This window comes from Quercus lobata, chromosome 2 (genome assembly GCF_001633185.2).
Source record: "Quercus lobata isolate SW786 chromosome 2, ValleyOak3.0 Primary Assembly, whole genome shotgun sequence".
In the NCBI taxonomy this organism is placed as follows: Eukaryota; Viridiplantae; Streptophyta; class Magnoliopsida; order Fagales; family Fagaceae; genus Quercus; species Quercus lobata.
The window spans coordinates 73,564,724-73,585,967 of NC_044905.1; the positions used below are offsets into that span (position 1 = coordinate 73,564,724).

At 32.1% G+C, this 21,244-nt stretch overlaps 1 protein-coding gene across 1 annotated transcript; it reads right to left on the reverse strand.

Moving 5' to 3' along the window:
* Window positions 1–1,096: 1,096 nt before the first annotated feature.
* Window positions 1,097–20,404, reverse strand: LOC115976542 (protein SIEVE ELEMENT OCCLUSION B-like). Its single transcript, XM_031097868.1, has 13 exons — window positions 19,936–20,404; window positions 19,739–19,777; window positions 18,377–18,430; window positions 17,055–17,093; window positions 15,668–15,721; window positions 13,581–13,634; window positions 12,261–12,314; window positions 10,925–10,978; window positions 3,288–3,670; window positions 2,942–3,051; window positions 2,644–2,786; window positions 2,032–2,514; window positions 1,097–1,869 (listed from the first exon to the last, which is right to left on the reverse strand). Exons 1-13 carry the CDS (start codon window positions 20,167–20,169, stop codon window positions 1,207–1,209), a joined length of 2,364 nt encoding a protein of 787 aa, XP_030953728.1. The 5' UTR covers window positions 20,170–20,404; the 3' UTR covers window positions 1,097–1,206.
* Window positions 20,405–21,244: the final 840 nt, after the last annotated feature.

Consider the following 21,244-nt stretch of genomic DNA (forward strand, 5'->3'; position numbering starts at 1 on the left):
GAGGTCCAGAAATCGGAGTCCATTGAAAGATTGGAGATTTTTATGAATTCAAGCTCACTTTTTTTTTTTTGGGTAAATTTTAATATTGATTTTATTTGGTGAATTTGAATTAGCTCCAAAGAGATAAAAAAAAGCCAGAAACAGACACAAGTTTGCTCCTTTCTCTACTTGTATTATAAGTCTATGTGTTGGGTGGTGTTCTGATAAATTTGACTTTCTTGATAGAAAGAAAGGAAGATAGAGAGATATTTTGTTCAAGTTGATATATCCTTTAGTTTTTGCCGGTCTAGGGTTTTGAGAAAAACGGAGGTGGAGGAGGATGAGAGGGGCTTGGCTTGGCTGTGTGCCGTCTGGGTTAGATTGAGAAAGTGGATGCCCTTGCCGATCTGAGGTTGTTGAAGAAAAACAGAGGTGGCCGGAGGTTGAGAGAGGGGAAGCTCTATGGAGGAGATGAGAGAGAGGTGTGACTGTTGCTATGGGTGAGAGGTGTGACTGTTTGGCTAACGCTGTTAGCGTTAGGTTAACAGCTCTTCACTTAAAATGGGTCATGTGTGTTGCACATGCCTCCAAGCTTAAGTGTCTTTCTATTTAACTGACAGCTGTCCCTGTTTGCAGCATTTCCTCCAAACATGTTTGGAGGAAATCCATGTCCATAATATAATATCAATCAAGACAAAAGTTAGATTTGAAAGGAACAAAATGGTTTTGGTGCTTTCTCAATTTATCATGCATATTAAACACTCAACAAACTTCTTTGAAATAGTATTATTATTCACTAATATAAGTGCTTGTGGGGTGTGGCGAGCAAATGTTAGAATTCAAGCCTTTATGAAAGAGTTTCACGCATATATATACTTAGATTAAGTTAGAGTAGAATTTTTATCTTGTATAATATATATATATATATATATATATATATAATCATAGAAGATTATTACAACACACATATAGTTTTTATTTATTCCTTCAAATTGGATACATAAGCAGTAGAAAGTGGCAATTGAGAGGACATCTCACTCTCAATTCTTTTACACATATAAGATGAAAGAAGAAAATAAATTAATAAATAAATAAAACGCACATTATTATATATATATATATATATATATATTTTTTATTTATTTATTTATTTACATTGTTCTCTTATTTAGAACCAGCAACATAAGCATATAGCTGCTATATTCATTAAGGAAAATGCTAGTGGGTTTAAGTATTGGTAGTACTTAGTGCAAGTAAGCTTGGAACAATGCCTTCATCGTGGCAGCAGAGGAAAGTGGTGTATTTCTCCATGTAGTGGTGGCACTCAGGACACTTCATGCTTTCTGGGTTTTTTCCAGCATTGTGAGAGAACTCAAAGCGGCAACAAGGGTGAGAATTACCACGAAGCGTGGCAACATAGGTTTGAAAAGCAGCGTCAAAACCCTGCAGTGGCACATTTTCTTTCCATTGATCATGCTCAAACAAGGCAGACCAGAGAATGTTTCCATGCTCATTAACCAACACACTAGACCCTCTGCTAAGCACTGCCCATGTGCCTTCTCTGTCAAAGCTAAGCACCCTCTTGATTTGTTGCATCATAAGGTCGTGTTCCTCATCCTTGCCTAGCTGAAACTTTGAGAACAGCATGCTCTCAAGCCGCATCCAAAAGAACCATATCATGGCTGGGTCTTGCCAGCAGTAACTGAGTTTTTCCTGTACAATGTTCGCTATCACTCGCTTCACTTGCTCCTTTTTTGTGGCTTTTCCTACATACACCATCTCTAAGGGTATGCGTGCAGTCGCTGCAACTGCTTTTGCTTCCTTTGTAAATTTCCGAATCCACTCCATGTCATCCCCTCCATACACGAAAATGTATTTTCTTTCTTTAATCTGTTCAATGAAAAAGAGGGAAATGTGAATTACTACGATAAATCCTTATTATCCAAAAAAATTAAACTGTTAAGAAATAGTTAATTTAATTATTTCATAATTATTATAACATTTTTTTCTTAGAGAGTGTATTTGTGCACAAACACACACATATATAATTACCCAGTTCAATATGGTTGCATCAATGCCATCCACCAGCAGCTCTAGCCTCCAAGCCTCTTCTCTCCAAAGATCTTCTTCTCTCAAGGTAGTGAAAGGGAAAGCATGGCTTCCCCAAATCCACATCATGTGAATTGCATTGGGGGACACCACTCTCCCTTGATGGTCTAGGACTACAAGGATAGGCTTGTCCTTGAAGTGCCACTCCTCCCTGATGATCTTGACGGATGCCGTGGATATTATGGAAGGGTGGTACACTGAGTACCATGTCATTTGAGCCCGCAGCAACTCAAAATACCTTTGTCTGACATCAGTTAACTGGTCCACAATGGGAATCCACACAATCTCATACGGACTCTGAGATCTCATTTCAAGGACCCTAGACTCGTTATAAATTAGATTAAGAATCATTAGCTCATCTTCAGAGATATGTAGACTTGAAATGAGCAATAGCACATTCTTCTTCCTAAGAACATCGAGGTTAACCTGGGTTTCCCAAATTGAAACAGTTATATATAGATAATCAGGTAACTAATTATACTATCACAACTTAAATGGTTATATCGGTAATTTTGCTTTAGTAATGATAATGATATGTGTTAGAAGATTGCCGACCCTTTTCTTGGTGTTACCATCAACAAGCACCTGCACATCATCCCTAGGGCAAATCAGGGCCTTGAGAGCCTTCATGTTGTCAATTTGGTTTATTTTAAAGAGATCGACAAGCATTTGATAAGACTCAATATCCCTCATCTTCTCTGCATTGAATAGGAGGATTTCAGCGTATACATGGTGGTATCTTATGTAATAGATTATGCAACATCGTTTTCACATGTATGTCAAGTTTATGTATTCATTTTTATTTCATTGCGTATACAAATATGGTTTGCAACACAACATAAAACTGGCTTACCAATGTATTGAATGCACTCTTTCATCTTCTTCCTAAGATCTTCAAGTATGGTTTTGAGCTTGAGAGCCCGGGTGGATGGCTCCCATGCTTCTGTGGTGGATAACGCAAACCTGCAATCAATAGCCATTTTTTGCAGTGTTAAAGTTAAACGCCTTATGAACATTTTTATATGCTTAAAATTTACGCTACTTGTAAAACAATTTAGATAATTTTTTTTTTTAATAAAAAAAAGTGTATATAAATTTCAAGAAATGTTTAATAAACTTTACATATAAATGCCACATTGTATCTAAATGAAAGATTTACATGAGAATTACAAGTTGGGATATTGGACAGGAAAACATACTCGTAGCGCTTGCTAGTGAAGCTAACAATTTGATATGTGCAGCCCACGATACTCCTGACAGTCCAATAGGCAGCACTTGGAATCTGGTCCATGGCAGAGGATAATGCTGGTACCTCCATTGTGATATACTTGGATGGTAGTTCATTAAACTCAATGACACAATGGGTTACTTCCAATGCCGTCCCGATTAGATCTTTAAGTATATTGAGCTTGGGTTTCAATGGTGCACCGTGCTCAGTTTGAGCATCGAATTGTCCATAGTTCCAAGCAAAAGCGAAGAGCGTCAGTACCAACTTATCACCCCATTTATAGTTTGCTAGCATGTTAAATATTGTGACTGTCGTTATATGTTCTTTCGTGCCACTCGAAGCCATGTAAGCTAGCTGAAAATTCACATATTATATATTTCAAATTGTTAATGTTGAAGTTAGTGGGTACAATACAATACAATGCAAGTATTTATTATTTGTGATTTGGTAAACAAAACAACAACAAAAATGTAAATTGTTCTAACTTATAATAATTAAATTAACACATGAAACTTACAGTCTAAGAAGAAAATAAGAGAGAAAGATCATTTTTGATCATGGTTAGTATTTTACATTATGTCCTTAAGTCAAATTTCATCTCTCACAATGATGCTTTGAGTTTCCTAAGCGTTTATCTCCCAAGATAAGATGATTTCCTACACCAAAAGAAACTTAACAATTCATGTACCTAGCATATAAAACTGTGTTTTACTCTTTGATAGACATTTTGGACTCTTATATCCAAAAATGAAGACAAAAGGTCAACAGAATGAATGCGGGACAATGTATTTATAGGGAAGATTGCAACAACTCAAACCAGGTGCAAGGTGAACTTACACACTGGTCTGGAGAAATAACATAGTGAACAAAAACACTATCTAAGGAGGAAAAAAAAAATCATCGTATTTAGGATATAGGATTTTACTTTCTAGATTTTAAGGTTTTTTTTTTTTTAAATTTTATTATTAAGGGTTTCTTAGTGAAATTAGAGTCCTATTATAGTAATGCATACTAAGATGTGTTTAGGAATATTTTAACAAGAAAAAAAAAATTAAGTTCTATGCAATTTTTAATATAGGCTTGGAATTTGTAAAATGAAAATAAATAAATTGCTTTCAAAAAATTGAGATATTCTTTAATTTTGCTGGATTCTAAATTTCTTTGTAGATTCAAGAAGCCCTTATGGACTTATGGGTTTGTGTTTAGTTAAAATGAATTTAGCGAGCTTGTTAACATCTTGATATGGTAGAATGTGACTATGAAAGAAATTACCCAATCAATCAATATATATATATATATATATATATATATATAAAAGAAGAGACCTCACATGGGAAAGTATGAGGTATTGCTAAGTGGCAAATTCTATGCAAAAAGAATTGGAATATTCTCAAGTGCTACATTAGTAATAAGAACAAATTAAATATTGAATTTTGTTTCATTTGGTTCAATATTTCAAGACTTTTCTAATTAAAAAATAAATATTCTTTGTATCATTTGATTTAATGTTTCAAGACTTTTCATCCCTCACATATACACAAAAAAAATCTTTGCATTTTAATTCACCATTTTCACCGCTGACACTTTTACCTCTTTATATATATCTATCCATAGCCCTTCATGCAATCTCATGTCAAATACATATAAACAAAAACTAATGTCATTTACTTTCAATCTTTCTACGACATCTACATAACTCTAATATTGTTGTTTAATCTAATATTAATCCATATGCATTGGGAATAACCAAGGAAGGGGGGCTTGCATTTTATCTTAAGTGACAATAGTAATTACGATTTTGATGTTAAGGAAGGACATTATGGATTTGTGGGTTTTGTAAATGATGTGATTGACTGTGATGTTAGGAATGCGTATTTTGTTTTAGAATTAAGGAGAAAGACACATTCTATATTAAATTTTATTCTATAATATTCTTTCAAAGTTGTTGTTGTTGTTGTTTTTTTTTTTTTTTTTCTCTCTCTCACTACTTTAATTAAATAATTATAATGGATATGTGTGTGCAATTTATAATTGTTGTTGTTTTTTAATATAAACTCATTACTAATAAAATTCTATGACAATTATGGTATATTATATATACAACATTTTCCAAAACCATCTTATATAAAACATTACAATATTATCTGTGCCTCGCACTGGTAACTTACTAGTTGATTATAATGGTGGGGTAAACATCCCTGGGGCGGTGATTTAGGCTTATTTTGTGTTAAATTACCGATTGTAGCAAAAATTTAATTTATTAGGATATGATAAATTTAATTATTTAACCACATAATTCTAAGTTCTAACACTCTCCTTTCACGTGTAGGCTGAAACTACCTTTTAATAGGTGAAACCCAACATGTGGGAATTTAAATAGGAGGTAGAGTGGAAGAGACAAAGATTGAATTTAGGTTCTTGTGCTTTGATACCATGTTAAATTATAGATTGTCCTAAAAGTTTGAACTATTTTGCGCCAATTCTACTCTACTCTACTCCCCTCAATCCAAATGGACCTGGGCTAAATCTTCACAAAGACATCATAAAATCCATGAACGGATGTTGGTCTTGACACTTGGTCCCATATAGAAAATTTTTGCGAGTAATACTAAAAAGTAGATTGGATTGGTCCTTGGCGCATCAAATAGAGTATGGACTCATTTTGAAATTTCAATGTTGAATCATGAGCGCAATTGTAACGATTAGCCATAAAGTCCCAAGCGGCCTTTGCTTTCCAAGATGTGGGAGAAGACTATTGATTAAAGGAACAAAAGTGTTGATAAATCAAGAGAGAATCTTGTAGTAGATGCTCTCCCACTTTTCCAAATCATTAGATATGTCTTTTGGCTTAGGCTTCGGCTCTGACATGGAACTGATGACATACTACCACATTTCATTTTTTCTGCCTTTGAGAAATACTGCCATTAGGAGTGTGTTAATGGGTCGGGTTGAGGGATTTTTCAATCCGACCCACCATGATCAGGTTAAAAAAAATAAAAATAAAACCTAACCTGTTAGGGACATATTTTATGTAATTGGCTAATCCTTTAATAAAATGCATTTTACTTATAATTGGGTAGATCTATGATGAGTTTAATACTTTAAGAAATAAGAGTTCAAGTCAAGTATTAAAGCCATGAAGATTTGACCAAGAAACAAGTAAAAAAGAGCTGTTTATTAAAGCTCGACAGAATCCTTTCTATCGAGATTTAATGTTGAAACTCGACAGAAGCTCGACAGAAGTTGTTTCATTCGAGACTTACAAAATTAGAAATTCTAGATCTGATTTTCGGCCCATGCTTGTATATTTGTATAGGGTTTCTTTTCTCACAATCCTAGATATATATAAGAATTATTTTAAAGGCTGTCGCGCATGCAGAAAGTGACCTAGTGTCTTGTTGTCTCTAAAAGAAGCTATTGCGTCTTTACACCAAGATTTTTGTAACTAAGGAGCTTCCTGATCTTCATTGTTAATGAATTGAAGAATTTTGCAACCAACAACCTCTTCAAGTTGCTGGAGTTAGTCACGTACTGGGATCCGTGCATCATTGGTTAGTCACGTACTGGAATTTGTGCATTGAACAGAAAGATTGCCACTACAATACAAGTCCAATTACGTATTGGGGTAAGGTTCAACTGTAGGTTGATATTTCGGGATAGGCCAAAGGGTTTGGTAAGATTTTTTATACTTGTAACCGCTTGTGATTGATAATAGTGGATTCTTGGGAGTGGTGACCTTAAAATCACCCGGTGGGGTTTTGCCTCGGTAGTTTTCCCCATTTGTAAACAAATCACCTGTGTAAAATTTATTTTCCACTGCATTTAATATAATTAGTGATTTGTTTGTGCTGCCACACTATTGCATGTAATTGAACCTAATTAATTAACTTGGGTAATTAATTAATTTGCAAGGGGTCAATTCATTTTAACCCAACATAACCCAACCCATCATAGGGGTCCAACTCACCTAAATTGGGTTGGACTCATGGTTTAGTTTTTTATTATTTACTATTTTTAATTGAGCATTAAAACAATATCAACACAAATAAGAGCAAATTTATAATCTAATAAACTTGAGCATATCATCAAACCAACACAAAGTCACATACTACTTTATTAATGCTTCAAAGTTCAAATCAACTCAGCTGAGAAACAAAATAAACATAAACTAGTTTTATTATTTTATACTTAGTAGAATATCATATAGTTCTAGCTATCCCAACTCAGTTAAGAAACAAAAGAGTAAATAATAAAATTATATAATATATTTTTTAAACATATATTAAATATAGGTGTATTGGATTGGATTAGGCGGATTTGTGAATCTATTGACCTATACCTAACCTGAACCATCGTTAAAAAAAAAAAAAAAAAAAAAATCCAACCCAACCCACCAACCCCTAAAAACCAACCCAACTCAACATGTTGGGTTGGATAGGGTCGGTTTTGCAGATTGACAAGTTGGTTTGTACACCCCTAACTACCATATTTTAGGACCAAGTAGTTGGTGGGTCCATCCAACTTGATGGTGATAGGATGCTTAACTTAATTTTATTGAGCCTTGGGAAAAAAATGTGTTACCATTTTTTTTCAAAGGCATATTAGCTAAAGTCAAAGAATTGGGTCGAATTGGGTTCATGGATCAAAACTAACCTAAACGACGAATCAAATGTGTCTGGGTTGGGTTAGATTGGAGTTCGTTAGATTGGGTCAACACATGAATGTTGCTGACATTAGTATGACATCAACCTTGTTGACATGGTAGGAGGAACTGGTATGGTGAAACATGTTAGGTGATGTGGCTTTCGTGATGTGGTAGTCTAATGTGAAATTGACATGACAATATTCACTAAACTCATTAGGGCTGACTTGGCAGAGCCCAATGGTGAAACATGGTAGATCGGGTGAAGGAATGTGTATCACGCATGAAGGCACATGGAGTATGTTGTCATGGGTGAGCATGTGGGAGAGACATGTGACACGTGGTGGTAGATGGAGGCAGCTTCTAAACTCCCTAGTGGCATGTGAGGATGTGTGGGTGCTTGTTAGGAGTGTGTATCCAACTCACCTACCCATCCAAACTGACTTAAGCTAACCCAACCCGAAGTTTTTAGTTGATTTCTGGGGTTGGGTGGTTAGGTTGGGTTAGAAATTTATTTTTAGTTTTAGGTTGAGTTGGATTTGGGATGATAGTTTTTTTTTTACCAACCACCTTTACCTAACTTGACCCACCATCTATACAAGTTTATTTTATTACTCTAATTTTAATTTTTTTAGTTGATTTATTTTTAAATTTTAAGAATTAGTTTGAATGACTTTAAAAATATAATTTAGTCATATTATGTGAATTGTAATAATTTATTATAAAGTAATTAAAGAATTAGTGTGCTATTATATATGTAAATTTCTTTATAAAGCTTGGCACCAAGCATGTTTGGACCTATCTTTTCAACCTATTATGTGGCGATGAAACAAGTCACTGACGCAATAAAAAAAATTCTTGTGACTAAAACTATCCATGAAATATCTTTTTAGTTGCCACATAAAGGGTTAGAATAAGATAGATCTAAACATGTTTGGAGCCAAACTTGATCATTTATGTTTTTGAAAATTTTATAAGTTCAATTAAAATATTTTTTACCCACTTTGGTATGCAATTTGATACAAACAAAATTTTAATAGAAAATAGTAAGATTTTTTTTTCTCAAAAAAAATAAAAAGAAAAAGAAAAATAAGTGTGTGTGTGTGTGTGCATTTGTGCGCTCGTGTGTGTCTTGACTAATATATTAGTGTCACAACTCAACCATTCCAAACAAAAATTCCTGGCTCCACCTCTAGGAACAAATGATTCGTGATTGAGACAAAAATCAAAGACAATGTCGATTGTTCTTGATTTTAACTCAATCAAGAATATATGCGGTAACTATGACACATATTACACAAACACAACCCTCAAAATGTTTATAACATTTCCAAGGTGGGGGATTATGCATTTTAAGCTACTGTAAGGTTGAATTTAATCAACCATATTGTTGGCTTTATTCCGTATCAAATTTGCTTGTAATTCAGCATTTAGAAACCCTGTATTTAGGTGGGAATCATGTAAGGGTAGTGTGAGAGAGAGTGTGAAGAAAAAAGCTCAAGAGTGTGCACTCAGCAGGGCCTCGTGATTGAATCTCGCGACTGGCTCGCAACTTGCAAGTTGCCAAAGCTGGCACACGTGTGAGGCATGCAGGGGAGTTGAAGGGTCACGCCAATTGTTGCACTACAGGACAAATATTCCAGTTTGGCCAGGCAGTTAGCTCGCGACTCGGACTTGCGACTCAGTCAAGTCACGAAGCCAAGTCGCCAAAACACCTTGTTTGTTACAAAACTGACTCTTCGCATTCCATACACACCCTACTATATATAGACCCTTATACCCACGAAATGTAGAGAGCTTCTAGAGAGAATTTTGAAAAAGAAACCCTAGAGAAAAATAAGATTGACTCATCCACAATCTTCATCCTTTGATTCTCCAAAATTCCTTTACTCTTACCCTCTCTATTGTTACATCCTTGAGAGGTACATATAGTCAAATCCTTTTCTTACCATACCCATATTTGTGAGAAGGCTATTTGGTGCTTGGGAAGCAGTTAGGAAGCGACCAATTGATATTGGTTGATGCTATGGGCTATAGCGGAATCCGGTAAGCTAGAGAAGACAAAGGTTCAGCGTAACCTCATTGGAGCAAGAAGTTTGGAGGGCTTAGGTACACTGGGTAGATTAGGCTTGGAGGGTTTTCTGTTGTTCATGTATCCCAACTTCATTCTCTAGTGGATTATTGATCGCTTGGAGGGTAGTGGAGAGGTTTTACACTGAGGATTTCGGTTTCCTTTTCGATAACATATCGCTGTGTTTTCTTTGTGTTTGCATTTCTCTTTCCTTAATCTTTGCCATTTAATTTCTGCTATGGTTGTGATTTTATTTGGTTTAGATTATTTATCAATTCTGTTTTAAGCTTATGTTTATATTCCGCACATACATTGTTTGATAAAAAGCTTGAATTGGTAATTTGTTATTTGGGGGTCTAATCGTTCAAGGTGTTTTACACACTATTTGAACATTCAGCTACTTTCACCAATATTTAAGTAGACATTATATGAGTCAATTTCTCAATCACTCCTTAACTTGAATAAGTGAAAACTTGATGTTATTCTCTAATAGAGAAGAATACAATCCAACTCAGACCTACCTTAGAGGACTTGCAAGTCCCATTTTGGCTCAAAATTAGCCAACCACCCACTTAACAAATCCATTTTTCTAAGATAATTGATTATTGGATTTTTTGAGAAAAAATTGTGTTATAATATGTTATATAATATGCAGCATGAAAATCTTGTAAAACAATATTAAAACTACACCTAATATTATTAAAAAAGTTACAAACTAATGTGATAATGAATATGATTTATCATTAGTGTACACATCAACAACATAGTAATAATAGATTTTATAAATTATTATTTTTCTTGTACTTAAAATTGGAACATTAGATTGTAAGGTTTTTATAGTAAAACATATAATATTTCTAGCATCATTAAATTAATAATAGTGATTTGTTGTAACCTCATTAGAAATTTGGTCGATCATATAAAGCAACGTCTTAAGCAAGGGAGCATCCTGCAAAAAACAAATACAAGCTATTATTAGAAAATGAAAACAAATATTAGAGTTGGCCTACAAAAATAAGAGTTGACCCCCCCCCCCCCCCCAAAAAAAATATTTAACTTAGTCCAATGATGCTCTTACAAAAAAATAACTGGTCTAATAGTTATCGAGATAGTGCTTAATTTTCTTCAATTTTGGTTTTTATTGTAAAATGTGCTCTTATAGCTTTTAAATTTTTTATGAAGCTTGGAGCCAAATAGGTTTGGATCTATCTTTTCAACCATTATATGGCGATTAAATAAGTCATTGACTCATTAAAAAAAAAATCTTGTGACTAAAACTACCAATAAAATGTCTCTTTAGTTGCCACATAATGGGTTAGACATGTTTAGAGCCAAACTTGGTGCTCCAAGTTTTGGATCATTTCTGTTTTTGAATTTTTTTTAATTTCAATTGAAATATTTTTTACTCTCCTTCATATACAATTTGAAACAAACATAATTTTGAAAGAAAATATTGTGATTTTTTTTGGGTGTGTGTATATAGAACTTATCAAATAAAGAAGTGTGTGTGTGTGTGTGTGTGTGTGTTGACTAATATATTTGTGTCACAACTCGGTCCCCCAAACAAAAATTTCTAACTCTGCCCTTGGGGACAAATGATCCTTGATTGAGACTAAAATCAAAGACAATGTTGATTGCTCTTGATTTCAACTCAATCAAGAATATATGCGATAAATATGGCACAAATTATACTAACACAACCCAGAAAATGTTTATAACATTTCCAAGGTGGGGGATCATGGATTTTTAGCTACTTTCACCATCATCAATGTTTAAGTAGGCATTGTATGAGTCAATTTCTCAATCACTCCTTAACTTGACATTATTCTTTCACAAAAAAGAATACAATCGAACTCAGATCAACCTCAAAAGATTTTGCAAGTCCCATTTTAATGTCGGCTCAAAGTTAGCCAACCACTGGCTTAAAAAAATACATTTTTCTAACTTAGATTATTGGATTTTTTGAGAAATAATTGCGCTATATAATAAGTTATATAATATGCAGCATGAAAATCTTGTAAAACAATATTAAAAATACATCTAATATTATTACAAAAAGTTACAAACTAGTGTGCTAATGAATATAATTTGTCATTAGTAATAATAGATTTTAATTTAATTTTTTTTTTTGTCTTGTACTTAATATTGGTGCATTAGTTTGTAAGATTTTTATAGTAAAATTTATAATATTTCTAGTATAATTCAATTTTGTAATAGTGATTTGTAGTAACCTTTTTAGCAGTTTGGTCGATTGTATTCAACAGCCTCTCAAGCAAGGCAACATCCTGCAAAATAATACAAGCAGTAATCAGAAAATGAAAACATATATAAGAGTTAGTGTACAAAAATAAGACTTCCCCCCCCCCCCCCCCAATCCCCCTCTCAAATATTTGAGTTAGTCCAATGAGCTATTAAAAAAATTTGGTCTAATACTTATCGAGATAGTACTTTATTTTTTTCAATTTCATTTTTATTATAAAATGTTCTCTTTTATTTGTTAATTTTTTTATAAAGCTTGGCACCAAGCATGTTTGGATTTATCTTTTCAACCTATTATGTGGTGATTAAACAAGTCATTGACTCATTAAAAAAAATTTTGTGACTGAAAATACCCATGAAATGTTTCTTTAGTTGCCGCATAAGTATTAGAATAAGATAGTTCCAAACATGTTTGGAGCCAAACTTGTTGTTCCAAGATTTGGATTATTTATATTTTTGAAAATTTCATTAGTTCAATTAAAATGTGTTTTACTCACTTTAGCAAAAATTTAGAAACAAACATAATTTTGATAGAAAATACTACGATTTTGTGTGTGTGTGTGTGTTGAATAGCTAATATATTAGTGTCACAAGTTGATTCCCCCCCTTCCAAAAAATAATTCTTGATTTCACCACTGGAGATAAATGATCCCTGACTGAGACTAAAATCAAAGACAATGTTAATTTTTCTTGATTTTGACTCAATCAAGAATATATGTGATAAATATGACACATATTATACTAATATAATACACAAAATGTTTATACCATTTCCAACGTGAGTGATCATTCATTTTTAGCTACTTTCACCAACGTTTAAGTAAGGCATTATATGAGTTAATTTCTCAGTCACTCCTTAACTTGAACAAGTGACAACTTGACATCATTCTTTCAAAGGGAAGAATACAATCCAACTCAGACCAACCTCAAATGATTTGCAAGTCCCATTTTTATTTTGACTCAAAGTTAGCCAACCTCCTGCTTAATTAAATCCATTTTTCTAACATAATTGATTATTGGATTTTTTGAGAAATAATTGCGTTATATAATATGCATCATTAAAATCTTGTAAAACAATATTAAAACAACATCAAATATAATTACAAAAATTTTCAAACTAATGTGCTAATGAATATGATTTGTTATTAATGTACACATCAACAACATAATAATAATAGATTTTATAATTTTTTTTTTGTCTTTTACTTAAAATTTAGGTTGTAAGAATTTTTTTAGTAAAACTTATAATATTTCTAGTATCATTTAAATTTGCAATAGTGATTTGTTGTAACCTTATTAGCAGTTTGGTCGATTGTATACAACAGCGTCTCAAGCAAGGCAGCTTCCTGTAAAAAAATACATGCAGTAATTAGAAAATGAATACATATATAAGAGTTGGCCTACAAAACTAAGAGTTGACCACCCAAAATATTTGAGTTAGTCCAATGATGCTCTTAAAAAAATATAATTGGTCTAATATTTATCGGGACAGTACTTTATTTTTCTCAATTTCATTTTTTATTGTAAAATGTGCTCTTATATTTGTTAAATTTTTTATAAAGTTTTGCACCAAGCATGTTTGAATCTATCTTTTCAACAAGGGATGGCAATGGGGCGGGGCGGGGCCAAAGGATGGGGTCTTTGTCCTCGCCCTGCATAGTTTTGTCTTGCCCCATTCCCACCCCTTGGGGCCCCGTGAAGCCCCGCCCAACCCGTAAAACTCCACTTTTTGTTAATTTGCCCTATAACTAGTATAATTTTTTTTTAATGAAACCTATTTCATTAATAAAAATATACTTGAAATTATAACTAAATTTATCCCATCAAATCAAATCAGTTTTTAGAAAAAAAAGAAAAAGAAAAGAAGAATAATATATTCAAGTGTTTAACAAGACAATAAAAAAAAAAAAAAAAAAAAAAAAAAAAAAAAAAAAAAAAACTCATAGTATAACACATAACAAAATAATGGCAAAGAACCATATTGGGTAGAATAAAATAATCTAATATTGATATGTTTGTTTAAATAGTAGAATTTTAGGGTATTAAAAATTTACAATTATAATCCTTAACAATGTAGGGCGGGGTGGAGACATGAAGGGGCGGGGCAGGGTGGATCTAAAAAGTCTAAACCCATCCCTGTCTCGTCTTGTGGTGCGGGGTTAAAATCTTGCCCCACCCCTGCCCCACCACCTTTGCAGGGCAGGAAAAACCCGTGCGAAGCGAAGCGGGGAGGGGCAGGTTAAGCATGGCAGAGCAAAATTGCCATCCCTATTTTCAACCTCTTATGTGGCAATTAAATAGGTCATTGACTTAGTAAAAAAAATTTTGTGACTAAACTGCTGATGACATTTTTCTTTAGTTGCCACATAATAGGTTCGTATAAGATAGCTCTAAATATGTTTTGGAGCCAAACTGGTTGCCCCAAGTTTTGGATCATAATGTTTTTGAAAATTTCATTAGTTCAATTGGAACATTTTTTACTTACTTTGCTATACAATTTGAAATAAATATTGATAGAAAATACATTTTTTTTTGGGTATGTATGTATGTATGTATGTATGTAGATATATATATATATATATATATAACTTATCAAATAAAAAAGTGTGTGTGTGCACGTGTGCGTGCGCGCGTGTGTGTCTGACTAATATATTAGTGTCATAGCTTGCCCCCGCAAGCAAAAATTTCCAACTCCAATCCTCGGGAAAAATGATCCTTAAATGAGACTAAAATCAAAGACAATATTGATTGTTCTTGATTTTAACTTAATCAAGAACATATGCGATAAATATGTCATATATATCATACTAACACTACCCACAAAATGTTTATAACATTTCTAGGGTGGGGGATCTTGCATATTTAGCTACTTTCATCAATGTTTAAGTGGCGTTATGTGAGTCAATTTCTCAGCCACTCTTTAACTTGAACAAGTGACAACTTGATGCTATTCTTTGATATAGAAGAATACGATTTAACTCAGACCAACCTCAAAGGTCTAGCAAGTCCCATTTTTATTTTGTCTCAAATTTAGCCAACCATTGGCTTTAAAAAAAAATCCAATTTTCCAACATAATTGATTATTGGATTTTTTTTGAGAAATAATTGTGTTATATAATATCTTATATATGCAGCATGAAAATCTTGTAAAACAATATTAGAACTACATATAATATTATTACAAAAAAGTTACAAACTAATGAGCTAATGAATATGATTTAGTCATTAGCGTACACATCAACAACATAGTAATAATAGATTTCATAAATTATTTTTTTGACTTGTACTTAAAATTCGCAAATCAGGTTGTCAGGTTTTTATAGTAAAACTTATAATATTTCTAACATCATTTAATTTTGTAATAGTGATTTGTTGTAACCTTATTAGTAATTTGGTTGATCGTAGACAACTGTGTCTCGAGTAAGGCAGCATCCTGTATAAAAATACAAGCAAAAATTAGAAAATGAAAAAAATATATATATAAGAGTTGGAAAGCAAAAATAAGAGTCCCCCCAACTCCCAATATTTGAGTTAGTCCAATAATGCTCTTAAAAAAAAATTGGTCTAATAGTGATTGAAACAATACTTAATTTTATTTTTTATTGTAAAATGTTTTCTTGTATCCATTAAATTTAAAATAAAAAAACTTGGCAACAAGCATGCTTTGATCTATCTTTTCAACCTTTTATGTTGCCATTAAACAAGTTATTGACTCATTAAAAAAAAATCTTGTGACTAAAACTATCCATAGAATGTTTTTTTAGTTGCCACATAATGGGTTAGAATAAAATAGCTAGAAACATGTTTGGAGCCAAACTTTTTGCTCCAAGTTTTGGATCACTTATATTTTTGAAAATTTTATTAGTTGAATTAAAATATTTTTTACTCACTTAAGTATAAAATTTAAAACAAACATAATTTTGATAGAAAATTCTATGATTTTTTTGTTTGGTGTGTATGTATATAACTTATCAAATAAAAAAGTATGTGTGTGTATATATATATATATATTTATATGTATGTATGTATGTATGCATTTGTTTGTGTGTGTGTGTGTTGACTAAAATATTAGTGTCACAAATTTGCCCCCCAAATAAAAATTCCTAACTCTGCCCCTGGGGACAAATGAACCTTCATAGAGACTAAAATCAAAGACAAGGTCAATTGTTCTTGATTTTAACTCAATCAATAATATATGTGGTAAATATTATACTTACACAACCCTCAAAAAGTTTATAACATTTAAAAGGTGGGGGATCATGCATTTTTAGCTGCTTTCACCAATGTTTAACTAGGCATTATATGAGTCAATTTATCAGTCACTTCTTAACTTGAACAAGTGACAACTTGACGTTATTCTTTCACAAAGAAGAATACAATCCAACTCAGACCAACCTCAAATGACTTGTAAATCTCATTTTTATTTTGGCTCAAAGTTAGCCAACCACCTGCTTAACTAAATCCATTTTTCAAACACAATTGATTATTGGATTTTTTAAGAAATAATTGCGTTATATAATATGTTATATAATATGTGGATTTAAAATCTTGTAAAACAATATTAAAACTACATCTAATATTATTATAAAAAGTTACAAACTATTGTACTAATGAATATGATTTGTCATATATCAACAACATAGTAATAATAGATTTTATAAATTATTTTTTTATCTTGAACTTAAGATTGGTACATTAGGTCATAACATTTTTATAATAAAACTTGTAATATTTCATTCAATTTTGTAATAGTGATTTGTTGTAACCTTTTTAGCAATTTCAAGCTTCTCAAGCAATGGAACATCCTGCAAAAAAAATACAAGCAGTAATTAGAAAATAAAAACAAATATAAGAGTTGGACTAAAAAAATAAGAGTCCCCCCCCCCCCCAAATTATTTGAGTTAGTCCAATGATGTTCTTAAAAAAATTAATTGATCTAATAGTTATTGAGACAATACTATATTTTTCTCAATTTCGTTTTTTTTTTTAATTATTATAAAATGCACTCTTAATTTTGTTATATTTTTTTATAAAGCTTGGCACCAAGCATGTTTGGATCTATCTTTTCAACTTATTATGTGGCGATTAAACAATTCACTGAGTCATTGAAAAAAACTCTTGTAACTAAAACTACTAATGAAATGTCTCTTTAGTTGTTATATAATGGGTCAGAATAACATAGCTTCGAACTTGTTTGGAGCAAAACTTGTTGCTCCAGGTTTTATATCATTTATATTTTTGAAAATTTCATTAGTTTAATTGAAATATTTTTACTCACTTTGGTATACAATTTGAAACAAACATAATTTTGATAGAAAATACTATGATTTTTAAATTTTTTTTTTTTTTTGGTAGCTGTGTATATATATAACTTATCAAATAAAAAAAAAAATGTGTATATCTTGACCAATATATTAATGTCACAACTCGGCCCCCCAAACAAAAATTCCTAACTCCGCCACTTGAGACAAATGATCCTTGATTGAGACTAAAATCAATGACAGTGTTGATTGTTCTTGATTTTAACTCAATCAATAATATATTCAATAAATATGACACATATTATACTAACACAACCCACAAAATGTTTATAAAATTTCCAAGGTGGTGGATTATTCATTTTTAGCTACTTTCCCCAATATTTCAGTAAGAATTATATGAGTCAATTTCTCAGTCACTCCTTAACTTGAACAAGTGACAACTTGAAGTTATTCATTCACAGAGAAGAATACAATCCAACTCAGACCTACCTCAAACAACTTGCGAGTACCTTTTTTATTTTGGCTCAAAGTTAGCCAACTACCTGCTTAACAAAATCCATTTTTCTAACATAATTGTTATTGGATTTTTTGAGAAATAATAGTGTTATATAATTTGCGGCATGAAAATCTTGTAAAACAACATTAAACCTAAAATGGATATGATTTGTCATTAGTTTACACATCAACATCATAGTAATAATATTTTTTTATAAATTATTATTATTTATCTTGCACTTAAAATTGGCACATTAGGTTGTAAGATTTTTACAGTAAAACTTATAATATTTCTAGCATTATTCAATTTTGTAATAGGGATTTGTTGTAACCTTATTAGTAGTTTGGTCGATCGTATACAACAGTGTCTCAAGCAAGGTAGCATCCTGAAAAAAAATACATGTAGTAATAAGAAAATGAAAACAAATATAAGAATTGGACAACAAAATAAGAGTCCCCCCCCAAATGTTTGAGTTAGTCCAATGATGCTCATAAAAAAAATGGTCTAATATTTTTTGAGACAGTACTTTATTTTTCTTAATTTCATTTTTTATTGTAAAATGTGTTTTTATATCTGTTATTTATTTTATTTTTTTTATAAAGATTTGCACCAACCATTTTTAGATCTATCTTTTCAATCTATTATGTGGCGATTAAATAAGTTATTGAATCATTAAAAAAGTCTTGCGACTAAAACTACCCATAAAATGTCTCATTATTTGCCACATAATGGGTTAGAAGAAAATAGCTCCAAACATGTTGCTCCAAGTTTTGGATTATTTATGTTTTTGAAAATTTTATTAGTTCAATTAAAATATTTTTTACTCACTTTGGTATAAAATTTAAAACAAACATAATTTTGATAGAAAATATTACAATTTTATGTGTTTGGTATGTGTGTGTATGTATGTGTCTTGTCTAATATATTAGTGTCACAATTTGCCCCTCCCCCCTCCCCCAAAACAAAAATTCATGTCTCCGCCCCTAGGGACAAATGATCCTTCATTGAGACTAAAATCAAAGACAATGTTGATTGTTCTTGATTTTAACTCAATCAGTAATGTATGCAATAAATAAGGTACATATTATACTAACACAAACCTCAAAATGCTTGTAACATTTTCAAGGTGGGGGATCATGCATTTTTAGTTACTTTCACCACCAATGTTTAAGTCGGTATTATATGAGTCAATTTCTCTGTCACTCCTTAAATTGTACAAGTGACAACTTGTCGTTATTCTTTCATAGAGAAAAATACAATCCAACTCTGACCAACCTCAAAGCAATTGTAAGTCCCATTTTTATTTTGTAAAAATGTTGTAGACATATCATTTCTCTTTTATTTTGGCTTAAAGTTAGCCAACCACCTGCATAACATAATCCATTTTTCTAACATAATTGATTATTGGATATCTTTGAGAAATAATTGCATTATATAATATGCAGCATGAAAATCTTGTAAAACAATATTAAAACTACATCTAATATTATTATAAAAAGTTTTAAACTAATGTGATAATGAATTTGATTGGTCATTAGTGTACACATCAATAACTTAGTAATAATAGATTTTATAATTTTTTTTTTTTTTTTGTCTTGTACTTAAAATTGGCACATTAGGTTATAAAATTTTTATAGTAAAACTTGTAATATTTCTAACATCATTCAATTCTATATTAGTGATTTGTTGTAACCTTTTTAGCAGTTTGGAGCTTCTCAAGCAAGGGAGCATCCTGCAAAAAAATACAAGCAGTAATTAGAAAATGAAAACAAATTAAATAAGATAAAACGCTATGACTGGATGCCTTCAATTCAATTAAATTACATACACATTTCCTCCATCAAGCAGGATGTAAACGAGAACCATATCTTAAAAAGTACAGTATTATACCGTTATAATGGGGGTGTCAGGACTGAGATCGCAATGAGGCCCAAGACTAAGAATTTTTGCGACAAGGCCGAGAAGTGGTTTGGCATAAACTTCTTGGCCATGTGGATTATGGGTTCCCAGAATATGACTCACCAGCACATTGTCATTGGACATTTTAAGGCTTCGGTCTTGGTGCATAGTACTGGGTTCCACCTTGCTGACCAGGCTGGATTGCTTCAAAGAACCCAATGGCATGGGTTGCTGCGAAGAACTAAGGTTTGGCTGCAAAGAACTAAGGTTTGGCTGCGAAGGACCCAATTTCTGGGAGGGTTGATGCAATATTGAACCTTGTGACACATTGATGCATGGCTGGGAAGCTGTACAGAACTGGCAACGTTGGGTTTCTGCGGAGAATCTGCTACTCCCTTGCTGTCCATGTTGGACAACAACAAAGCAAATTTCGCATGTGTTACAAGCGTAGAAACTCTTGGATTAGGGTAGAGGTGGGCTTGTGTGTTTGTTGCAAATTTGGCTGGACTATATATATATATATATATATATATAAAGCCATCAGAAAAGGAATAAAGCCCAGCGGCATCAACTTCCTTGCTTTCATTGTGGTTAACCTTTTAGGTGAAAGGGTAGCTTCTGTGGTACCCTTGCCTCATCACCGGGTTCCTTGCTTTCATTGTGGTTAACCTTTTAAGTGAAAGGGTAGCTTTTGTGGTACCCTTGCCTCATCACCGGATCTTGATATATATTTTTTTATTCTCCATTCATAAAGACCATGGATTGGTAGTATATATGCAGTAAAAAGTAAAAACATATAATGCCCAATTCCATGTGGAAGGGTAGCTTCTGTTGTACCCTTGTCTCATCACCGGATCTTGATTTTTTATTTTTTATTCTCCATTCATAAAGGCCATGAATTAGTAACATTTATGTAGTAAAAAGTAAAAGCATATAATACCCAACTTAAAAAAAGAGAGGAGAAGGTATTTGATATCAAATAATATCATATGTACAAAGTAATCATATCATCATTTCACTATTAACTTTTGATAAACTATCTTAATCAAGGTTGTTAGAGTCAGGATTCTATGTAAGATCATGGTAGATCAATGGATCATAGATCGTAAGATTGGATCGTAAATTACTACTTTTTTTGGAGAAAAAAGAAAAAGAAAAAACACATTGGTGGTGGATTTTTATGTTAAATAATCACATAAATTTAAAAAGTTCTATATCCACAACATTTTTACAATACTTTCATAACAAATTATAGGTGGTAAATTGTTATTAGTTCTAATTTAAATCCACAACTTAAATT

Coding starts and splice junctions, on each gene's coding strand:
- LOC115976542 (XM_031097868.1), bottom strand. CDS start 20,169: ATGCCATTGGGTTCTTTGAAGCAATCCAGCCTGGTCAGCAAGGTGGAA. Junction 2,787..2,941: donor AGAGTGCATTCAATACATTG/GTAAGCCAGTTT, acceptor TATTCAATGCAG/AGAAGATGAGGGATATTGAG. Junction 2,515..2,643: donor ATGGTAACACCAAGAAAAGG/GTCGGCAATCTT, acceptor TGGGAAACCCAG/GTTAACCTCGATGTTCTTAG.